At 42.5% G+C, this 21,914-nt stretch overlaps 1 protein-coding gene across 1 annotated transcript in view; it reads right to left on the bottom strand.

Annotated features, from left to right (window-relative positions):
• MYO9A (myosin IXA) overlaps window positions 1–21,914 on the bottom strand; it is a 136,242-nt gene that overhangs the window by 30,203 nt on the left and 84,125 nt on the right. Inside the window, exons 15-27 of the mRNA XM_055002477.1 lie at window positions 20,770–20,880; window positions 15,803–15,878; window positions 15,535–15,678; window positions 13,994–14,033; window positions 13,023–13,145; window positions 12,576–12,656; window positions 11,109–11,219; window positions 10,184–10,306; window positions 9,435–9,584; window positions 7,979–8,298; window positions 5,523–7,163; window positions 3,677–3,764; window positions 2,731–2,946 (exon numbers count right to left, since the gene is read on the bottom strand). Coding sequence (XP_054858452.1) covers window positions 2,731–2,946; window positions 3,677–3,764; window positions 5,523–7,163; window positions 7,979–8,298; window positions 9,435–9,584; window positions 10,184–10,306; window positions 11,109–11,219; window positions 12,576–12,656; window positions 13,023–13,145; window positions 13,994–14,033; window positions 15,535–15,678; window positions 15,803–15,878; window positions 20,770–20,880 — 3,224 coding nt within the window. The remainder of the gene's footprint in view (window positions 1–2,730; window positions 2,947–3,676; window positions 3,765–5,522; window positions 7,164–7,978; window positions 8,299–9,434; window positions 9,585–10,183; window positions 10,307–11,108; window positions 11,220–12,575; window positions 12,657–13,022; window positions 13,146–13,993; window positions 14,034–15,534; window positions 15,679–15,802; window positions 15,879–20,769; window positions 20,881–21,914) is intronic.

Genomic DNA, 21,914 nt, shown 5'->3' with positions numbered 1-21,914 from the left:
CACTGGTACTAGTACTGGGGATGCACACGTCCAATGGGTCAGGATGTTGGGATTGCCACCCTACCAGCTGTATCAACCCTTTTGTGTTGACTAAGTAGATGGCCAATAGAACACCCACCCATCGATACAGCATGAACTTCCTCCAAAGAACCTTTTGAAATAAGCTGTTTATTTGCGACAGGATCTTGCTTTGGGTGGTGTCTGTGGGCTGCTCTATAGGCTGCTTCTCACATGCTCTGCATATAATAACCTTTGACAGGCACTGCTTTGGTCCTCGGCGTCCTATGATGGTAACGTGGCACTACCTGTCCCAACAGCACCAGCCTAAGCAGAGTTGCACCCTTCTTATCCCACTGTCTTCAATGAGCTTAGAAGGACAATGCATATCTGCTTAATTCTGTGCTATAAGAGTGTAAAACTCATAACTATGCTTGGTAACTCTGGGCAGCTTTGTGAGGCATGGGATCTAGCAGCAGAACAGTTCTCTTGACAGCCCATCCACCAGGCCTCCTCCTTACTTTCTCACAGCAGGGACTGGAGTGGTGTCAATCTTCTCTAAGGTAGGACATTTTTGCCTTAAAGCTGCTAGATTAAACTGTCCACTACACATGATTTGCAGGGACATGGAATGGCCAGCCTATTAAAAAAAGATACCTTAATCGGAGGATTCCTCCCTTGGATCTACAGCTGCTGTGAATTCTGGAGGGGGAGGAAGTTTGCTATAAATGGAGCCTCAACAAGGAAAGCTCCCATAGGTAGGCACTAAGCCAGTGATATGTAGCTGGCTGACATCCAAAGCCCCAGATTCTCTTGATGGCTCCGAGTGCTTAAAAGCAGCCATGGCTTTGAAGATGAGTTAATGAATCAGAGCTCCAGGAAATTAAAGAAAGGCACTTGCTCATCTCTGCATCCAGATAATGCCCTTCATAGTTTAAAAGAGATGCTCTGCTCAAGTACAGATTCTGTTATTTGTGGGATGGGTCTCACTCATTTGCCACAGTCTATATGTGGGTGGTGGTGGTGGAGAGTGCCCTCAAGTCATATCTGACTTATGGCAACCCCTGGTGGGGTTTCCAGGGCAAGAGCCTAACAGAGGTGGTTTGCCTCTGCAACCCTGGTCTTCACTGGAGATCTCTCATCCAATTGCTAACCAAGGCCAACCCTGCTATGGCAGGCAGGAATTGCTGGCTGAAACCAACAACCCCTTTCCATAGAGAACAGAACTCCTATTTAACATCAGGATTTAAAATGGTCCCTGTTTGCAGCAGTCGCTGCTAAAATTAGTTCTTATTAATAGAAATGCTGTTCTGCAGTCAGAATGGAGGTGTAATTACAGTTTATGTAATGTTCTTTATTGTTTCTACATGTATCAATTATATTAATCTACTGATTTCATTTTACAGTACTGCAAATGTTGTTAGGGATAATAGCTTTGATAATAAAACATTTGTTTCATCTCATCCAACTGTACAGGAGCTAAAAGTCATCATGGGAAGGTTTATGTATTTACTTCCTTGCAAATTTGTTATAAATAATCCACATTGCTTATTAATTTACCACTAACTCCACCTCCACGAACTATGTGAGCCGGCTTTTAGTAAAATAAGCAAATACCAATTTTTAAACAAAGATTTAGTATTTAGGAGTTTTTGATTTACCACTAATAGTTCATGATGCAAAATTTATTCTAGCTTAGTCCTGTGGTTTGATGCATCCTTAAGTTTCGCACATACAAGGCCTCAGTTATATGCAATCAGTGGCAGGACTGGAAGACGCCTCTGCTTTTATATAGTAGAGATCCACTTTTATGTAGGATTGGTGGTACGTTAAAAAATGAACATGTACACTTGACAAATGCCGAGCCAGCTCTTTATACAGAGGAACACTGTATGTCCGTCTGAAGGATCCTTGATTTATTATACTCCAACCCTACTACTTGAAAAGCTCTAAGGGTAGCCCTTGACAATGAGGAAACAGCTGCCATCATCAGGAGGGTAGAAATCACAATACACTGTCAGCAAAGCTAATGGTAGCTTAACAGAACATTCCCAACACATGTTACGGACCTCCTGGGGGATTTATTTCACAGACAGACACACAGTGTTTCTACTGGAAAGACAGAGAAGCTGTGTTGGCAACTACCTCTGTGCCTTGCCTGAAACAGAAGCGGAATACTTCACTGCTAAACAAATGCTGACGTTCTGCGATTCTTGCAGGGAATTTTTCTCATTAAAAAAATGGCATCCTACTGGCATTGCCCTTTGTTTAGTTTTGTGGTTCATCCCCTCCCTCACTTTCCTTCACTCCAACAGCTCTCTCGAGAACCATGCTATACTTTCTCTCCAGTCGTGAATGGCAACCGAGAAAGTCATGGGGCGACAAGCCCAGCCACTGAGACTCCAGCTTGTATCCAACAGCATAGCCCCTTCCTAAGATTTTGCTTCTTGGTCACACTAAAATTGGATGGGATGCTGGGAACTAGGGCCTCTCATTCTCTCTTGTGTACCAGTATGTGCAATGGGTTTGATCAAAAGCTACCTTCTACTGAGTTTGTCCTCAGATGTTCCCATGGAAGCAGGATTCAATGCTATTGGTTTGTGACTGTGTTCTCAGAGGTTAGCCGTCTGCAGTCCTGCTACAAGTTGGAGAAATAGCAGTGGGAGGTGTCAGTACAGCTAAGGGTTAGCCAAGAAATGCTCCTGGCACAGCTGCTTCTTGGGGGGAAATTACCATTTCAGAGTCACTGTGACAGGGCTGCCCAAGTCTGGCTGCACACCCGGGCTCGGGGTCAGGAGGTTGGTCAAGGGAGAGAAGGAATTCAAAACTGTCCTCGCAGTCCTCTTCCTCCGTATCCCCCTCCCAATCAGCCAAAGCACCTCTAGTCAAGAAATCGGAGCGTGTTCGTGCCATGCGGGCTTTCTTTTTATGGGCTGGTCTGGCAACCTGCTTGATACCAAATGATAAAAACAGATAACATGAAAATGTTTCAAACAAAAAACAGGTGATTCGGTTGGTGTCTGAAGCCAGAGAAACAGGGCACATGAAACTATTTTTTTAAAAAGAACAGTCATTTCCAAATGCAACAGTTGTTCAAAGAAAAAATAATTCCATTGATGGCAAACAACAAAAAAGGCAGGACAGCATAAAGGAAATGTATTGCAATGAAGCGGATACAAAATAATGGAAAACAGAAACAGACAGCAAGATTACCTTCGACACAGCTTATCTGAAGCAATTCATGGCAGAACATTAGTTCTTTCCAGGGTGGGAAGTGTGTGTCTGGACTCTGGACTGGACTACTTTAGACAGCAGATGGAGCTTATTAATAAGTTTCCCCATGCCAGAAACTTCCCTCTACTTAGAAAACCAGAAGAGAAGGCGTCTAGTCTAGCTTCTCCCCAACCATGCTTGTTCTCACTACCCAAGGAATTCTGTTGTATGGAGAAGTACTTCTTCATGCAGGGCCCATCTGCAGTCTCAAGTTGTACAATTCACACCCAGGTTTCCCATCTTAATGAAGCCACTGTTGCACTGTTGTGTATGCAGCCCTTCCTTAAACATCCACTTGCTTGCTCACCAAGCAAGACTTTCACCAAGACTTACTATCATATTAAAAGCACAATTTTGAAAGCAGTATTGAAAATCTTTTGTAGGGAAAAAAAAAGCTGTCACTTACCTCTCCCCTGCTTGGCCCGGGAATCTTAAACGTTTTTTTATGGTCATCTTTTGGAAGGAACGGATGAGCTGAAGATTCTTTGCTGAAACTAGAAAACGAGAACATTGAAGGCCCTCAACTGATCCCCTCCTAAAAAGAGTAGCCTGGAAAAGGCAACTTCAGGCCACACACACTAGCCCTGGGTGACACGGTCCAGTTCATCAGACAACTATATGCAAAGTTTACAGGCACAACACGCTCCTGTACAAAATGTGCAAAACAGTTCAAGAGGGCATTCTTGCAGAAGGAGCAAAGTAATGGTTTGGCTCTGCAGATGATTTTTTATTTTTTTATTTATTTATAGTCCACTTTTTCACTGAGGCTCAATGCAGATACACAGTGTAGGATTGATATGATCTCGTTGGCTTAAACAGATGTATCTGCATCCCTTGTTCTGGTGTTTTTCTCCCCCTGTTCTACAATCCCAGCCTAACAGCATTATTTTGACATACCAGAAACTTTCATGGTTAGATTCAAATGTTACCATACCTTGTAATCTGCTCACTGCTTGCCTGATGCTAACATATTTTGTAATCTGCCTACTGATCGACTGGCATTTTTTATTTTTTTAAATCACACTTGTAATCTGCCGTGGGTCCCAGTGAGAAAGGGCAGACTAGGCCCATTGAATATGTATTATTATTATTTTCAGCTTTCTCCATCGAGAGAAGGGCAGCTGCTTTGTTGGTTTTCCTCTGGAAGTGCAAGTGTGATTTTATGTACCTTTCATTACTGTTTAAAGTGGTAGAGATAAAGAGAAGCCTCCACTTCCTCTGGGAAAGAATCCCAAACAGCTCCAGAAGGAAGCATTCCCATCTGCACAGCAGCGTGCTCGAGTGCCACGTGCCCGGCAGAGAGGGAATGCCTATCCAGTGAGCATTTCAAAATCACTACACAAACATCTGCAAGACTAAAACAGATGTTGTGGCTTATTATATACAGCTGACAAATAGGCTACAAGAAAGCAGCCACAGCTTTAAAAAAAAGCAAGCTCGTAGAATTTGACAGCAAAGGCAGCCCTGAGAATATTTGGACAATGCCTAACTAATGTCTCACAAGTCCAAAAGGACGGCGATCTGCAAAAGATGCTGCTCAGAAGCTGCAGTGCTCTGTGTAGTTCTTTCTCCCTTCCTATGGCTAGCAAAGAAATTATGGAAAATAATATATACCAATCTATTTATTGTGTAAGTAGCAGCATTTTGTGTTTCTGGAGCAGAATTTCTTTCCTCCTTATTTCTATTACTCACCTTCAGCTGTCTGTATATATACACTCCCCGTCTTAACATTCTTATGCCTGACAAAACACATGCACACTCAAGCCGTTAACATCACAGGAAAAGAGAAAAGCCAATATACATACACAGAGAACTCCGCCTCTCCATCTCTATCTATCAGCAAGGAAGCACCCGGTACTATTGAAATCAAGTAAGATTGGCTGCAGGCCAGTATTTGCAATAAAATTTATGTATTTTATGTTCATTTTGAATTTTAAGAAAAAGAGAAACCAAAAGAAAAACACAATGAAGAAAAACCCTGCAGTACATAATGATATTTACTTCACAGCATGGAGAAGATGCAAACACTCTCAAAGATATTTCTTATTCTGCGAATTCAATAGATTTCTGTTTTACATATTTACACACACACACATGCACGTGTGTGTATACAAACTGGCTCTTATTCCTGTGTGAGACTTTTTGAATATTATCTATTATCTTTGGTTTTCTCCCAAGTTGCTGATTGTGTCAGAAGGGCGCCATGTAGCAGCCCAGGTTCACATGTTATAATGCCCCGTCACAGTACTCACTTAATGCTCTTGTGACTGTCCTTCGGGGTGAAGAAAATGGAACCAACTCTGGCCTCGCCAGAAGTGCCTTCAGTGCCCTGGTTGGGAATTCGGGGTAATCTGAACCGCTCTTTTCTTGTGGGTGGTTTGCTTAAGCCTTCCTGAGATTCAGCAGCCATTTGTGAATTCAGCTTGTCAAGTCCAACAGATTCCTGGTCAACTGGAGCCTGGTTTTCCCTTCGTTCCAGAGTCACAACAATAGTCCTTTCTTTCTGAGTCACACGAGCAGGTGGGCTTCCTTTCTTCGAGATGGTGAGACCTTTGATTTCCACCGATGAGGTGAGTTCCGTATTTTTGGCAAGATTACGCTCCCCTTTGTTTGGGGGATTGACAATGAGGAGAGACTGTGGTCTGTCTGTTTTCTTCGGTGATCTGAAAGAGGTTCCTTGGGAAGACTCCTTGATCTTGTTTTGCTCTTCGAATGCCTTCCGCTCTTTCTCCAAAATTTCCTTCTGTTGCCGGATCTGCTGCATCATTTCTTTCTCGTTCTGCAGTTGCTTTTGCTTCTGCCGTTCTTCCTTCTCCACATTCAGCTTCTCCAGTCTCTTGATAATAGGATCAGAAGGAGGCATTTCTGAAGCAGCAAGGACCAGGCCACCTTCTATGCTTGAGGGAAACTGACCTCCCCCGAGAGAGGCGTGGATCTCCCCTGCTCTTTGCAACTCAGCATCCTGCTTGGCTTCCCAAGACTTGTCCATCTGCTTGTTCCGAAGGTTATTCTCCATCACTGAATGACCAACTCTTAGATTGTCCTGCGGTGGGAGGTAAAAAGTAGGAAGGCTGCTTGAAATAAGGGGCTCTCTAGTATGCCCGTGACAGACAGTGCTATGGGAATCGAAGGCCAGCCGCTCTTTAGCAGCAAGGCACTCTGGTAACTCGGAACTTGATATCGACCTATTCCTATCAGACATATTTCTATTTACATCAGCAGCAAAGATGGCAATGCCTCGATCATCGTCAGATTTAGGGCTATTGGGTAACGACCCTCTAAGAACCAAAGGGGGATTGTAGTCCTGGGGCAATGCAGGGTCCTGTTTGTTCTTTTGAGTCTCTTCATGGATCAACATCTCCAGACTTCCTTGAGAGCTCTCACTCTCCGGGGTTCCCCTGGGGGACTGCATGCCTTCGGAGGCCAGTTCCGGGGACCACTGATGCTCCTCTGAGGGAGATGCCCCTCCAGTGGACCGGACTTTAAGCAACTCCAAGCTGAAGATAGCCTGCTCTAATTCACGCATCCGCCGACTCTCTCGTTTTGCACGGACTCCTCTTTTGGGGTTGAGGTCTTCCAGCGACTTGGGTCTTTCTCTAACAATGACTTCCTCTTCTGCACTCATTCCACTCTGGCTACTGGCTCTCTCATGGTGTTTGTATGGTAAGATTCTGGAATTATCTGATGGATCAATCTGACCCACCCTGTTTTCCATCACTGACTTACGCTCTTCTACTGCTCTCTCTCTCTGTTCAAATGAACGATCTTCCCATTCAGAAGGATCCGAACCTCTCACATCCATATGCTCTGGCTCCAGTTCATTCTCTCCTTTAACAGTTGGCCCATTTCCCAGTGGCACATCTTGTAATCTTTGCTGTTTTAAAGTTCTACACCTATGCAAGCAAACACAAAACACAAATTCTGAATGCACTGCAGAAGGGCTGTTTCCACCATTGCCTCCCCTTGCTCTTTAAAACTATTGCCTCTTTAATAGTATAGCAGCATTATACATACAAGTAGATACTTGTATGTTTGCTCTAGTTCTATTGTACCAAGACCAAATTCTGGAGGTTTTACTGCAGGTAGAGTTACCACTCCCCTCATGAAGATAGTTTCAAGGTAGGTAGCCCTGTTGGTCTGTAGTAGAAGATTTGGGTCCAGCAACACCTAAAAGACCAACTAGATTTCCAGGATATGAGCTTTCGAGAGTCAGAGCTCCTTTCACCTGACCTTGCAAATCTAGTTGGTCTTTAAGGTGCTACTGGACCCGAATCTGGCATTCCCCTCATGCATCACAAAAGGAACTGGTCACCTTTTTAAACCGTGTTTAATAGAAATGTTCTAAGCTTAACCCATGTAATTCCAAAGCATTTTCCAATTCTGTGCTGATAGAGTATTTTTATGCAGTTTTTAAAAGGGTTATTTATGAGAACAGGAACATTCATAGCAATTTACAGAATCAGTGCCCTCTCCCTTCAGTTCCATTGTGACTTTGTTTCAGATGGGTGGGAATAACAGATTTTATGTCCCAGCAGCCTCTGGACTGCAATGCACTACGTTACATTGCAAGTGGTTGTCTTTGCATTTTCATCCACGTTCACACAAAACAAAATGCTCTTTCACCACCATCAGTCAGGTGCCCATAGTTCTCAAGGCCTTTCTTCATTCAGAAGAGCATCTATCCTTTCACGAAGGCTGCAAGCATTACCTTTGTCGTGCTTTGTATCCTCTGTAGGCTGCTTGCAACAGAACTACTTTGTTCCTTTTGTTGCGGTAGAGGCTCCTGGAGTGGTAGCTTCGCCATGTGGCTTGGATGAAGGTGGCCGCAGCGTGTCTTCTCCTTAAGCACTCCCGCCAGTAGCTCTGGATGATGAAACCTGCAGCCCGCACCTGTTGGAATTTTCTCCTGGCTACGTAGCCTCGCCAATGGGACTGAAGAACAACAGCTGCCTTGTCAAAGAAGACTGTATCATTCAGGGAATCCTCTGCTTCCGCTTGTTTTCTCCGCTGATAACTGCGCCAGTACCTCTAAAGGAGGGGGGGGAGGTGAAAAGAAAGACAGCCATCTTTTTCTAGAAAGATCCATGACAACGCCACCTATTTCTCATCTGGTAGCATCTCCAGAATTTTATCTATGAACACTACTCAAAGTGTCTTTAACTGGTGCTAATAGCCCAAACAACCCATACTTTATTCTCGTGGGGAATCTAACTTTTCTGCCTCTCTGATCCAGGGGTCTCCAACCTTTTCTGAGTCTGAGGGCACCTTTGGAATCTTGAGAGAATTGGCAGACACAGGAGGTGGAGTCAAATCAATATGGCTGCTATAGGAGGTGGAGCAAAACATGAGACTTCCCTCCTCACTTTGCAAAAGAATCACAAAAGGGGAATAAGAGAGGGAGAATGGGAATGGGGAATAAAAAGGAATGAAGGAAAGCCTGAGGGGAAAGGAAGGGAGAAAGAGAGGGAGGAATAAACAGAAGGAAAGTCTTAATGGTTTACTAGTCTTCCTAATTCTCCAGTGGCTGCAGCTGCTGTTGCAGCCATGGAAACCTTTTTCATCTGAATGAGGGCAGTCAATAACAAGCCTTGCTTTACAATAACCCCGTGCACTTTCCAAAAAGCTCGGCAAGCACAGGGGAAATACTGGCAGGTGTCATGGCACCTACAGGTGGCATACTGGGGAGTTCTGATCTAATTTATCTGTGCTGTCCACAGCTCAAAAATCAGTAAAAAAAAGAAAAAGGAAAGATAAGACACAGACATGTTTGATGTATGCCTTTGAGCGCTCCCCTCAAGATGAAAGTGTACAAATCTAAACAGAAAGGAGCCATGTGTGTTAAATGCTGCCCTCCTATAAGTACTTCTTTGTGTGCAGCTGCAAACAGAAAATAGGGGGAAACAATATTTTTTTAAAAAGTTAAATAGCAGGGCATGAATACGACTGAAGATGATGTCTCTCCACTAAAATATTTAATAAGCCTTCCCTCTTCCTTTGCCACACAGTGTTATTATTGTTTGTGTAAGTCTTAAAGTGTATGTATTACAAAAACAGCTTTTATACTAATGCCAGATAGATCTAAATAGATGGGAAGACGGAGATGGGCCAACAGACATGAATGTCAAGAGTTCTAAGTTCTTACACTGCACACCGTCTGCACTTACCTGTATGATAACAGCTGCTTGCTTCAAACTGAGAAAGTGCCTTCGGTAGAGCATAGCACGGAACCAGCTCTGCAGCAGAGTAATCCTTCGTACCACCTCCTGGTGCAGAAGGCCCTGTAAAAGCTGCCGTTGCTGCTCCTTCATGAACACCTAATGTGCCCAATACAGAAAGCAACAAGAAATGCACAATTATCATTCGCAACTAGGCTAATGTCACTTTCCCCACATACTGACTCACCACAGGGAAGACTTCTAGTGAAACACCAGCAATATATTGTTTTAAAATGCCCTGAAAATCGTTGACTCTGTCTGCTTCCCTGGACATGTCCGAGCCTAGCTCCAGGCAAAAGGTATATAAAAAATTGCCCCACAGATGCATCACTGGCTTGGACTTTGGAGGTGGAGGGGGGGGGGGTCCACTTAAAAAGTAATACTGGCAAAAACACACAATCTGCAATAAAACTTGAAGGAATAGTAGTGAAAAGGAAAAGCAAAATCTTTGAGGAAAATTGGGCTCACTTGTGTTAAGTGAATCACCTCCCAAAGCAGAAATTGTTATTCAGATAGGTGGAAGCAAATAGAGGAAGGCAAGGCAAAAGAGAGCAGAAACTTTCTCCTTTTGAGCTCTAACGGACATTGCATCTCAATGACGGCAGGCTATACACAGAAGTGTTATCGTGAGTGAACACTCAAGGAAAAGCCGTAACATTCTGTCAGGGAACAAGCAGCGGCTGCAGCCTGGAACTTACCATTGTTCTACCAACTTGATAATTTTCAAGACTGATCTTTGTTTTCCTGAAGAAGTCTTGGATGTTTTGCTTTGATGGCTGAATTCCCCGTGGGAGAAGAACATGGAAGTGATCGACAAAGTCCTGGAAAATTAGATATACCCCCATCATCAACACACAGTTATAAGCACAGATTTGTCAGTTTATTGGGCAAGGTGCTGTTGGTTACTGGTATCTATGGAAACACATCCAAATAAAGCCTTAAGCGCTGATATATCCCAGAATCCACAGGCTTCATTCCCCAGTGCATTCATAGCTTTCTGGTATACATAACAGTGTTAATCAGAAAGACTCTGCAGAGACATTCAAGTGTTTCTTCTTTGGGCTGAGATTCTCCCCACCTCACCTGACACAACGTATGTGAAAAAATGTAATGCTGGAATGCAAGAGCCAAATGCACTTTTCCAAAGAAGCTGCATGATCAATGAAATATAGATTTGACATTCCAATTTGACATTTTCCATATGCTTTGCTGCACAGAAAAGTAAAAGAATCTGCCCTTTACACCGAATTAACAGTAGAACAGGAGATTAAGGCATGAAGCTTGGGTAGCAAAAATACAGAAATATCTCTGAAGAGGGTTCCCCCCCCACCCCCCCGTCTTCCTTCAATGGCTTCTCAAATCACCAAGTCAACCAAAACTTTGCTAAATGGTAAGTGTGCTCACAAAAAATGTGTCCACTGCACCTCTATATTCTTTCCAGCACTAATCTGAGATCGAAGCAGCAGCCTTGCTCTGTCACTTGCGTGACGCTGCAACATTAACACATTCCATATGGTTTTTTGGAGGAGGCACTCACTGACCTTCAAAGAACAGCATCCGCACACAAACCAACCTGCTTAGCAACAGGCTGTTTAGCTTGTTGTCAGGGGAACTTAATCTAACCTGGAAAGAATATTTGCAGCTGTATCCTGACTGCCGAATGCGCACCGTCTCCAGCATCCCTGTGTACCGCAGCTGCCGGAGCACCAGGTTGTCGTTGAATCTCAGGGGAAGCTGAAAAAGGCAAAGACCCAAAGGCCAGACAGTTGGATATTTGGATTTATTCATTTACTAAACTTATAGTCCACGTTTCTCATTGACACTCAAGGCCAATTACACAGTCTGAGTTGATGCAGTCAGTAAGATATGACCTAATAAACAATGTACTAGAACTAAGATTACAGAAATCTGAAACAAGCATAGTATATTAGACATGATTTAGACTGCAAATTCAATGCAGAAAAATGGCATCACATCAGCTGGAAACGATGCATTGGCAGTAAGATAATATACACAGCAAATTAACATTAACTACGGTTAGCTTCAAACTACAGCTTGCAACGGTTTGTACACTTTGGGTAATGTTTCCATCAGCATGTACTCTATGCTCCATCACAGTCAGCTCCAAACTGAGAAGGGGGGGGGGGATAAGTAAAGAGAGTTTGTGAGGTTTTACACAGTTCACATCACTGTTCATTGTATATTTTATGTCGTTTGGAGTGTGCTGGTCTTAACCTTGCAATCTGGTGTCATTGCATTGTTTGTTGTTTATATAATACTGTCCTTATTTGCCTTGTTTTTAACTGTGTAATCCACCTTGAATGCCCGTGGAAAAAGCAGGCTATAAATGACAAAAAAATAAATTTTCTAGCCACAGTTCAGGAATATTTGAATGCAAAGGGCTAGAAGTGATAAGGCAAGGTTAATCCCACTGTCACTTTTAGACAGATCAGAGAGTCCTAGATTTATTAAGCCAATATTCCCTATGTGGAAAAATATCTGGGGGCAATCTGGGGGCTGGGAGGGAGTCATTTTCCAAGAGAACACCACCAAATTTGCAGGAAACCTATTCATGACTGTCCTCTAAATACCCCCAAGTTTCAAGAAGACTGGACCCCAGTATCCAATTCTATGGATCCCTAAAGAAGGTCCCCCTCGCCATTCTCCATTATTCCCTATGGGAAAAACTATCTGACGGCTATCCAGGGGGAGCTGGGGGGGGGGGGCTTTTTCAAGCAAACTCCACCAAATTTTCAGGGAATCTGCTCTGTTTGCTAAAGCCAAGTTTCAGGAAGACTGGAGTCCGAGGTCCAGTTCTATGGGCCCCTGAAGAAGGTGCACCCAGCCACTCTCCATTGTTTCCTATGAGGGAAACATTTCCAAGCAGGCTCTCAGGTAGAAACATGCAGGGACAAGGCTACCAGTGGCCAAAGGCACAGATGCAGGAGGAAGCCCAACAGAACCAAAATGAAGAAAGGAAATGGATGGAATCCTCCCTGGATCAAGGGACTAATAACAAACCAGAGAATCATGTCAAAACAGAGGATTCCATCCAAACCAAATGGAAGCAATGGACTTGAGATTTCTTACCTTATCAGCATTCGAGCGAATGCACTTGACGAAATAGGGCTCTGCCTGGCCAAGGGTCTCCATCAGTTTAGTAAGTGATGCCTAAAGGAGAAAGTGAAATACAGAATTACTTTTTAAAGAAAACATTAAGTTTAAAAACCACATTCAGCCAAAGGCCCTTCTTAGAGAGCTCTGCCTTGCATTTCTTTCCAAATTGTGAAAAGGATGATTCTTCTCTCATACTTTTGGCAGCCCATTTCATAGGGATGAAATTGCCACAGCAAACATTCTTACCCAAGCTGAGGCTGTTGTAAGCATTCTTTAAAAGGGAACAGAAAGCGGGCCCTGGCTTGAGAAGGTCCGTCTTCTCTCTCCCTCATTTACCCTTGACACTAAACCTCCTGGGGTAAATTTCCATACAGCTCTTTTCTGAAATTAAATTTCTCAAACTTAACAATGGCAAGTGACCTGGAACTGCGCACTGATGCTTGGTGGCTTCTTCTTTTTGTGAAGATGAAGAAGAGACTTTGTGATGCGATCGTGCAGCGTCAGATTTGTTAGGTGCTTGAGAGATTTCACTTCCAGTAAGTGCTGTGGAAACAAAACAGTAGGTGCTAAATTTGCTTATGCTAATCTGGAAAACCAGATCTGAATGTAAGTCCATGCAAGGAATTTGCTGTATAGTGTCCAAAGGCAACAGTAAGCATACACAGCCCCTGAATATTACTCCTCAAGAACCACATTCTCTCCCCACTTCCTGCACGCAACATGTGGCAATCAAGCATTGACAATTCACACAGTTGACAACAGGAATCATGATTACCTTCTTGTTTTGTTTTGTACACCAAGGCAGTAAAGGGAGACAAACTGAGGCAACAGCATTAAATGCACAACTTAATATAACAGTTGCAAACTTCCTCAACAAAAGCGATCAACATTAAATTAAGAGATGAACTTGCTGTTCCTTTTAGATTAATGCCTGATAGATCTTTTGATAAACTTTATCTTACTAGAGCACAGTGATTGATTCGACCCCAAACTCTGACACGTATAAGAGTTGCTCCATATGTGACTTTATGCATGGATATTGCTTCCATGTCAGGAAAAAACGTACGCAAACAGCATACATTGTCATTTGTGAAGAATACACCACTTGTACATATGATAAAACAGCTTAGTGTGCATTTATAGATGAAGAAGGCACTTCTGCATTTTTCCCTTACAAAGTGATGATATAGACTCATAGAGTTGGAAGGATCCCGAGTCATCTAGTCTAACCCCCTGTGCAGTGCAGGAAATTCACAACCACCACCCCCCCACACCTCCAGTGACCTCTACTCCATGCCCAGAAGATGGCATATCTGTATCCTCTTGTAAGAAGTAACCTTAAATCAGTTAAATCAGCAGAGCTTTGGGACCAAATACTTGAATTTTCTCACCTTTGGAAGGTTCGGTTTGACTTTGAAGTTCTTGTTTCGCCTAATAAAAAAAATGTCACAGAGGTTCATATTAAAGCACCAGGGACAGTACACTTTTTGCTCACCTGCAAACTTCCCATGACATAACTCTCTGAACACAACTGCTGAAGAATTAAAACCCAGACAAGAATATTTATGGGAAGGAAAGGCAGACAGATCAGCAGAACATGCAGAGAACTAGCAGTCTTCTATTAGGTACTGGAATAAAATTAGGCCATGGTATCATACATCCTAATCTGGATGGCCCAGGTTAGCCTGATCACATCAGATCTTGGAAGCTAAGTAGGGTTGCACAGGTTAGTACTTGGATGGAAGACCACCAAAGACCAGGGTCATTATGCAGAGGCAGGCAATGGCCAGCCACCTCTGTTAGCCTCTTGCTTTGAAAACACTAGCAGAGGTTGCCACAAATTGGCTGTGACTTGATGGCACTTTACACACACACACCATGGGATAATATAAGGCAAAATGTATTGGTGCTTATTAAATGGGGCCTAGAGAGAGGATCTGTCCCTGACCTGGATAGCTTAGGGTTGCCCAATCTCATCAGATCTCAGAAGTTAAACAGGGTCAGCCCTGGTTAGTACTTGGATGGGAGACCACCAAGGAGGTCCAGGGTTGCTATGCAGAGGCAGACCACCTTTGAACTTCTCTTGCCTTGAAAACCCTACAGAGCTACCATATGTCAGCTACGACTTGTCAGCAAAAAGAGACACATTTCCTGATGTGCCAATGCTGTAAGAATATGTAAGTAAAATGAGTAAAAGATTCTGAATTGGCAAAGGCTAATCAGCTTCAGGGGCCTCTAATCAAAGCACCCCACTTGTAGAAAAGCTTCTTTACAATCTACCTAAGGCTAGATTCTTATGCTGGGTTAAGCAGCCTGAACCAGACACCAAATTATTTTGCTTGGGTCTGTAAAAGAGTTGTGGGTATAATGTGGGAGAATCTAATGGATGTTGTGTGCCAGAGCAATTTTACAGAGTCTAAAAAAAGTACTATTCAACACAAGGAATGCTTTTAGTTTAACCACCACATTATGTTTGCAGTAAAAGCTTTGCCATTACTTACTGAGACCATCTAGTTCAACAACCATATCGTGTGTGGGGTGGAGTGGGGGGAGAAGAGCTAAGAGCCCCGGAACAGCTCATAGATTTTCTCCAAGCCCAGTTTAGACAATCGTAGCTCTCTGACATAATTCTCTAAATGCTCCAAATATATCAAATATCCCTTTTTATAGAGCTCCACAGGTATTACTGCCTTACCTACACATTACTCCCAAGGAGTGCATGCACCACCAAATATCAATGCTAAAACAGTGAAAACAATTTAGTTTAAGGTACAATTTACCTCTTGGGAACCTTCAGAGGACATGTTCCTATGCCCCTTAAGGGGCAAATGCTGACAATCAACATGGACCTCTATTGCCCTGAACAGTGCCATATTTATTCTTGTATTTACCAATTAATTTTTCCTGAGAACAAGGACAAGTTTGCACTCACATGAGAATGCCATGGGCTCTCTCTAGGAGCTTGCTGTTGGTTGAATTCACAAATATCCCGTCTTTGTCAAGGAGGCTGCCATGGTTGGAGAGTCTGCTCTGCCGGACACCCATCCTACTATTCCAGCCAACTCCATATGCATCCCTGGAAGGTGGGAACACAATTCATGTGTTTAAATTTTGACCAAGAGAATGAGAACACCAGAGACTAAAATCTATTGAGAGACAGAGACAGACAGCAATTTCACTTACCCCATGATCCAACTTACCGTTGAGCTTTTTCATTGATGGTGTTAACTCCCTGCAAATCTGAAAGGGGTGTTCTTGGACGTTTCCGGGCAATACCTGTGGCAGCATATCAAGAAGAGTTTTAGCACTCTGTTTCATGCTACAGCAATTCACTGCGGTAAATGAAAAAAGGCCAAATTGCAACGTGTGTTGAACATGGTACATGCTGGGAACAAATAATAATAAGGATCAGAAAGGAGGAACCATGATTGAAAATGATATGATATATTTTACTTAAGCTAGGAAAGCTACATACTAGTCTGTTGGTATGCTACAGAGAATTTGCAATCCCACACATGACGCTGAATTATTTAAACAAGGGTACATGTTTATTTCACGGCAATGAAAAATAGGGAAAATAGAAATGTCAGTCAGGATTGCCTAGCATCAAAAGCGCCATCCTCCACCATCCAAATACGATGAAGAATCAACATAAAAAAAGTATTACTCCCCCTCCCTCCCGCAACCAGGAATTCTCCACTCGAGTAAGGGTTCATAGCTAAGTGGCATAGCATGATTTGTATACATAATTTTGATAATAGAAGGTTCCTGTTTCACTCCCTAGCATCTCCAGATAAATGGGAAGGCCAGGAAAAGCCTTGGACAGAAGCTATCAGTTACGGTCCTGGGCTAGAAGGACCAACATTCTAGACATTCCTCACCTGGAAACAGTCCTTTTCTTATTGTGTGCCAATTGCTTATTCCCATCTTACTAAAACAAATCTCAGCCAATACAGATCACAGGAGCAGAACGAATGCTACAAATCCATGCAAAATTTTCTACAGACAGGGATGGTGTCAGGGTTCAGCATAGCGTTCTGCTGAGACATGGAACCTAGCAGTCAGCTGACTGAAGTTGTCTGGCTTAACTAGGAATTCCTACCACAAACAGGAGATCACCCCCAGAGGTTGCAGCAGGGTCCCTCTGATGCAATCTCCCACTGGATTCTGGGAGAGGTGCCAGAAGGAGCATAGTTTTCGCACTCTTTTTGGTCTCGCTAGTGCCAAGAAAGCTTAAAGGAGTGTGAAACCTTCACTCCACCTTTCAGGAGGGTGTGCCATGTATATATACACATTAAGAGGCATCTTGTTTGGGCAACGAGCTAAAATTGGGAGCCGGTCCTTTCTCTGGATGTTACTAACAGCTCAATAGTGGCAGGTCTATTTGAAAGGCCTTCCTAACCTGGCATAAATCCTAATTGTTCTACAAGATGTGCTGTAAATAGCATGGTCTTATCATTTTATTCTACCTAAAGCCCAGCTCCATGAAGCTTAGTTTTACCAACAAAAGACAAGCCAAAAAGATTCTGTTTATTCAAACAGACGATACAGGGTTGGATTCACACTAAATTTTCCATCAGCGCAGCACAACTTTCCTGCCTCCTCCCTCCCACTGTAGTTCACTGGCCTCGCTCAAATGCTGCTCCTGGAGGGATGGAGAATGATATGAGGGTGGTCTGCAACAGGAAGGGGTGAAATCAGAGGGAATGGCCAATTTCGTTGGGACCCGACCCATCCTCCTGCCTTGTTCTGTGCATAGGTTCATTTTATATCACTGGATTTCATGAGCCAGTTAAAGAACTTCAGCCTCTGGGACACACAGTCCATTAAGTCTAGTATGTAACTTTCTAAAGAAGGTTTCACTTCCTTTAAGGCAGAATGAAGTGATTTTATCTTAAACTGGTTTACAGTCCAGGAGCTGCAGTTATTCTGAGAATTCTCAGTCCCCTCAGAGAATCCACAAGATTCTTGGTGAGGAAGCCATGACTGTTAAAAGTGGTATAAAATCAATTCAAGCATATAGGATATAACTACACTATAAATTTCACAGCTTTCATGCTTAGGTAAGAAAAAAAATCAGCAAAGGTAGGTTAAAGAGTTTATTCAATTGTTTCTATACCACCACCACTGGACATGGCACTTAACAGATTAAAAAACAAAGTCCCTACACTGAGGCGTTTACAATAAAAAAAAAATTAAGGCACTAGTGGAAATGCAACTCTTCTGTCCTTGGGTCTGGTACAAACAGGTATCACTGACACCAAGTTTGCAGAACAAACTGACCTGATCGCTTTTATTATCTTTATAATGGAGAATTACTGAAAGGAAACACACCATTTTATACTCATTCAGAGGAAACTATTCAGCTAATAGCACGTGAGGCTGAGTACAATGGCTTGGGATCAGACCACACAGATGTGTGGCAAAACACTCTCTCAATATGGAGGGAACAGAAAGCTCTTGGACTTGCTGCCTGCAACAACTGAAGTTCTACAGATCGTAAATTTAGACAGAGAACCATTACCAAAGTGACACATTAATAGATGAGGTGATTCTGTACATTCTAGCCTAGCAATGAGCTTCAAAAGTCTGCATTCTTGCTGTATTTGGCTATAACAGATTTACGTTGTCATCTGGTTAGTGTCAGACTAGGATCTGGTAGGCCCAGGCTAGAATCCCAACTCTGCCATGGAAGCTGGCTGGGTAATCTTGGCCAGTTGCCCTCTCTTAGCCTAACCTATTTCACAGGGTTGTTGTTGTGAAGTTACAGCGGAGGAATGATGTTGTAGGTCACATTGGGTCCCCATCGAGGAGAAAAGCAGGATATAAATTTCCAAATAAATAACCCAATCATCTTTAGAACACTGAATTGGTACATGTAAATTACATTATTTCTCTTGTACTATTTAAACCCTGATGACTCCTCAGGAAATTCAGTAGTCATAGGAATAAGATGACAGGTCTGCTTACGTAGCAATAATTGGTTAAAAATACACAGAAGGTACACAGTTTTACACAGTTTTAACAATGGAAGAAAGTAAGGAATGTGAGTCCCCCGGGGACTACCGGAAGTAGTGATACTTAACTTACTCATAAATGGCCTGAATTAAGTGGTGAACAGTGAGATAGTTCTGGTGGAAGAGAATATCACTCTATAAAGGACATCCTAAACAGGCTAAAGATTAATGCAGCTGACCATTTACCAAATGTTAGCTTGTAACAGCTTACTACCTAATAGCTTGAAACAGCTTACTACCAAACACGTTAACAGATAACCAGCTTACCAAGAGCTCGCTTTTATACTATGGTAAGTTAGCACTTGGTAAACAGTTGTCTATATTCATTCTATGAAGAGATAATGCACACGAGATATAGTCAATCTACATTTATGGCTTGAAGTAATGAAGACTGGGGGAAGTGCCAAACTCTTTTTTCCAATAAACTAGATGTGACTAGCTAGAAAGAGAGATCTTGGGATGCACTGAACATGTCGAATCCTTTGCAAATATAAACAAGACAACATTCTATATCTCTGAAAAAGTATAACAGCCAGTATCATGATCTTTATATAATCTGTAGCGTAGCTGCATTTGAAATACTATGTAATGTTCCATTTGCCCCACCTCAAAAAGCATATTGTTCAAGGTAGAGAAAAGGGTAACCAAAAATCACTGTGAGGTTGTACTGCCCTAGCTATGAGGAATGTCTAAAGCATTAGCTATGATAGTAAAATTAAATATTCATGTACAGAAGCCGTATGCCTCTCTACAAAGCTTGTGGTAGCCAAAGAGGGGAGGGGCAACTGCATTCAAATTCTGCTTGCATGCTTTCTGGAGGCACCAGGCTGGTTGCGGAAACAAAATGGTAGAGTAGGTGGACCCGTGATGCAATCCAGTAGGACAGTTCTTACGCAGTTTCATCCAGAATCGAATTCAGAATGAGTTACTATAAGGTTCTCTGCTTAATTCTGTATTGAATATCCTTAAATATAACGCATTGTTTTCAGGAAAATCTGTGTCCGCTCTACCCATACAACTCTTCTCTCAACTCAAAACCAAAACATAATTTTGTCAAGTGATCACTTACCATCCATATCCCCTTCAAAGAAGAGCACCAGCCTTTGTGGGGGATAGAATTCCCGAATATACTCAAGCATATACAACAGAAGTATTTTATTTATTAAGATCAGTGGCAGTTCAGCAGCTTTTACGGTACAAACGTGGCCCGTGAAGGCTTAAACTTTCTGAATGATTAGAACTTATTGAAAAGCTGGAATGTTTATCTGCAAGGAATCAGGCAAACTTTGGAAACAAAACTCTTGATAGCTCCTGTTTGAAGAGTCGCAATGCTGATGTACCTGATCGTTAAGGTGAAATGGTTACTGCATATGCAAAAGCTGTTTAATGCACAAGCTAGCATCCTTCAGCTGGCACTCAATGTAGTTATGGCACTGAAACACCATGTGCTACATTTCAGGGCAGAGGGTGTTACGTTTCATGCTGCTGGACCCCTTCTCCTCCCATAACAGGAATCCAGCCATAATTAGTAACAAAGGCAAACGGGCCTGGTTGTCATGCAGGGCTAGTTCATTATGTAACAAACAGAAGTGAGGCGAAGGAAATGGAGACCAAGTGCATCTCTGCTATCCTCATCTATGGAGAAAGTTCTTTGAGACCACAAGACTTCAGATTGGTCTTGGAAAAGTTGAGGGAAATCTTCTCCAAGATAATTCCATATGTAGATGTAATTATATAGAACGGGGAGGGGGGGGACTTCCAAAAAGATCCTAACTACACCTGGAACATTAATGCACATTACAATATCCTTCTATGTGCCTAACTACTGCTGGCATCCAAAAGCTCTTAACCTCAAACTTCTGTGACACTAAGGAGATGAAAAGTAAGTATGATCAAATACTGAAGATATCTTTAAGATTACAGTGAAAGACGATCCTGGCCATATGTTTCAAACCTTGAGGCCCATCCTGCCTAGAAATTCCCAGAAGGAAGGGACTAAAAACTATCCCGTGCTGTAAGATGCTATTATTCAAGATGGCTTCAGCATCTGCCTTAGACGGTTCTGCGTAGGGCTACCCAGAATGCTCCTGGTTTCCATTTCCTGCTGTGTGAGTGTCATGTCAGAGAGATGGTGGGATATGGCGCCTTACTGTACTTCTCCTCTTTGCATCTCTGCAGGATCTCTAAGCTCCTCTGGTGAACTGGGTGATGGAGAAAGCTAAAACTATCCACATTTTTCAAAACCGCATCATCATCATGCCCTTGGGGAAGCAAAACAAAAACAAAAACATGGAGAGAAGAGAAAGATTACATAAGCAGAAACCAAGGAAGAATACAGAACAGTGCGGACAACTGCCCTATTGACACAGAATTCTTCAAAAGTCATACTTGCTTCCTGGCTACGGACAATAACTTTGCTGTTTCTGGAATTTCTAATGAGCACACACAAGACGGGATGAGTTCACTCTTTTATATTCAAGCACTGCAAGACTAGTTTCTGATTCTTGGGAGCAGTTCTTCAAGTATGGAAAGTTCCATCCTAAAGATTATTATCTGGACCATTTTTCTTTTTCTTAAGCTGTATGCCATTCAAACAGTATTGCAAAATCAGTGTGCACTGTTTTGTTATAGGCTATTTACATTCTGGCATTTTACAAAGCATCATGGTGTACCTTATAATCCCCTTGGATATTTTATAATGGGACTGATCACCTCAGTTTATATGAATGCTAATTCATGATTAGCAGAACACAATTAATTGACATCAGCATACATTTCAAATGCAGTAATAGATAATGTCCTTAAGAACATTTGATCTTAACTAGTTGTGCTGGGATGGGCCTCAATGCAAGACCTAGCATAATGTGTCAGTTCACCACATCACAAATATAAAACATAAACCAGAATAGAGAGGCAAATTCATCTGGATGGATGAATGGCTACAGTCTTTAAATCCAATACTGATCATCCATGTCTTCAGTAATTCTAATGATTATCTTCCTGGTAGCTCCAGGCTTGCATGATTCGAAAAGGCCCCATCAGGAGAGGTAAAGAAAATTTCTCACATGCTGTAAATGGTCTATTCTTCAGGATCAATCAGCGGACCTAGAATTCTGCACTAGCAATCTGAACTTCTGCAACAGGAATTAATTATCCAAATTAGGCTTAATCTGAAAAGTTTATTTGGGGAGCCGCTGCCCCCATTAACTATTCACTTTCAGATGCTTTCAATGTAATATTAGTTCAGGGCATGATGGCAACATAATGTATCCTGCAAGATACAGATGTGTTGGCA

The sequence above is a fragment of the Eublepharis macularius genome, chromosome 18, assembly GCF_028583425.1.
Source record: "Eublepharis macularius isolate TG4126 chromosome 18, MPM_Emac_v1.0, whole genome shotgun sequence".
Classification (NCBI taxonomy): Eukaryota; Metazoa; Chordata; class Lepidosauria; order Squamata; family Eublepharidae; genus Eublepharis; species Eublepharis macularius.
The sequence above is the reverse complement of the archived record's forward strand: the minus strand, read 5'-3'. Positions and strand labels throughout refer to the sequence as shown.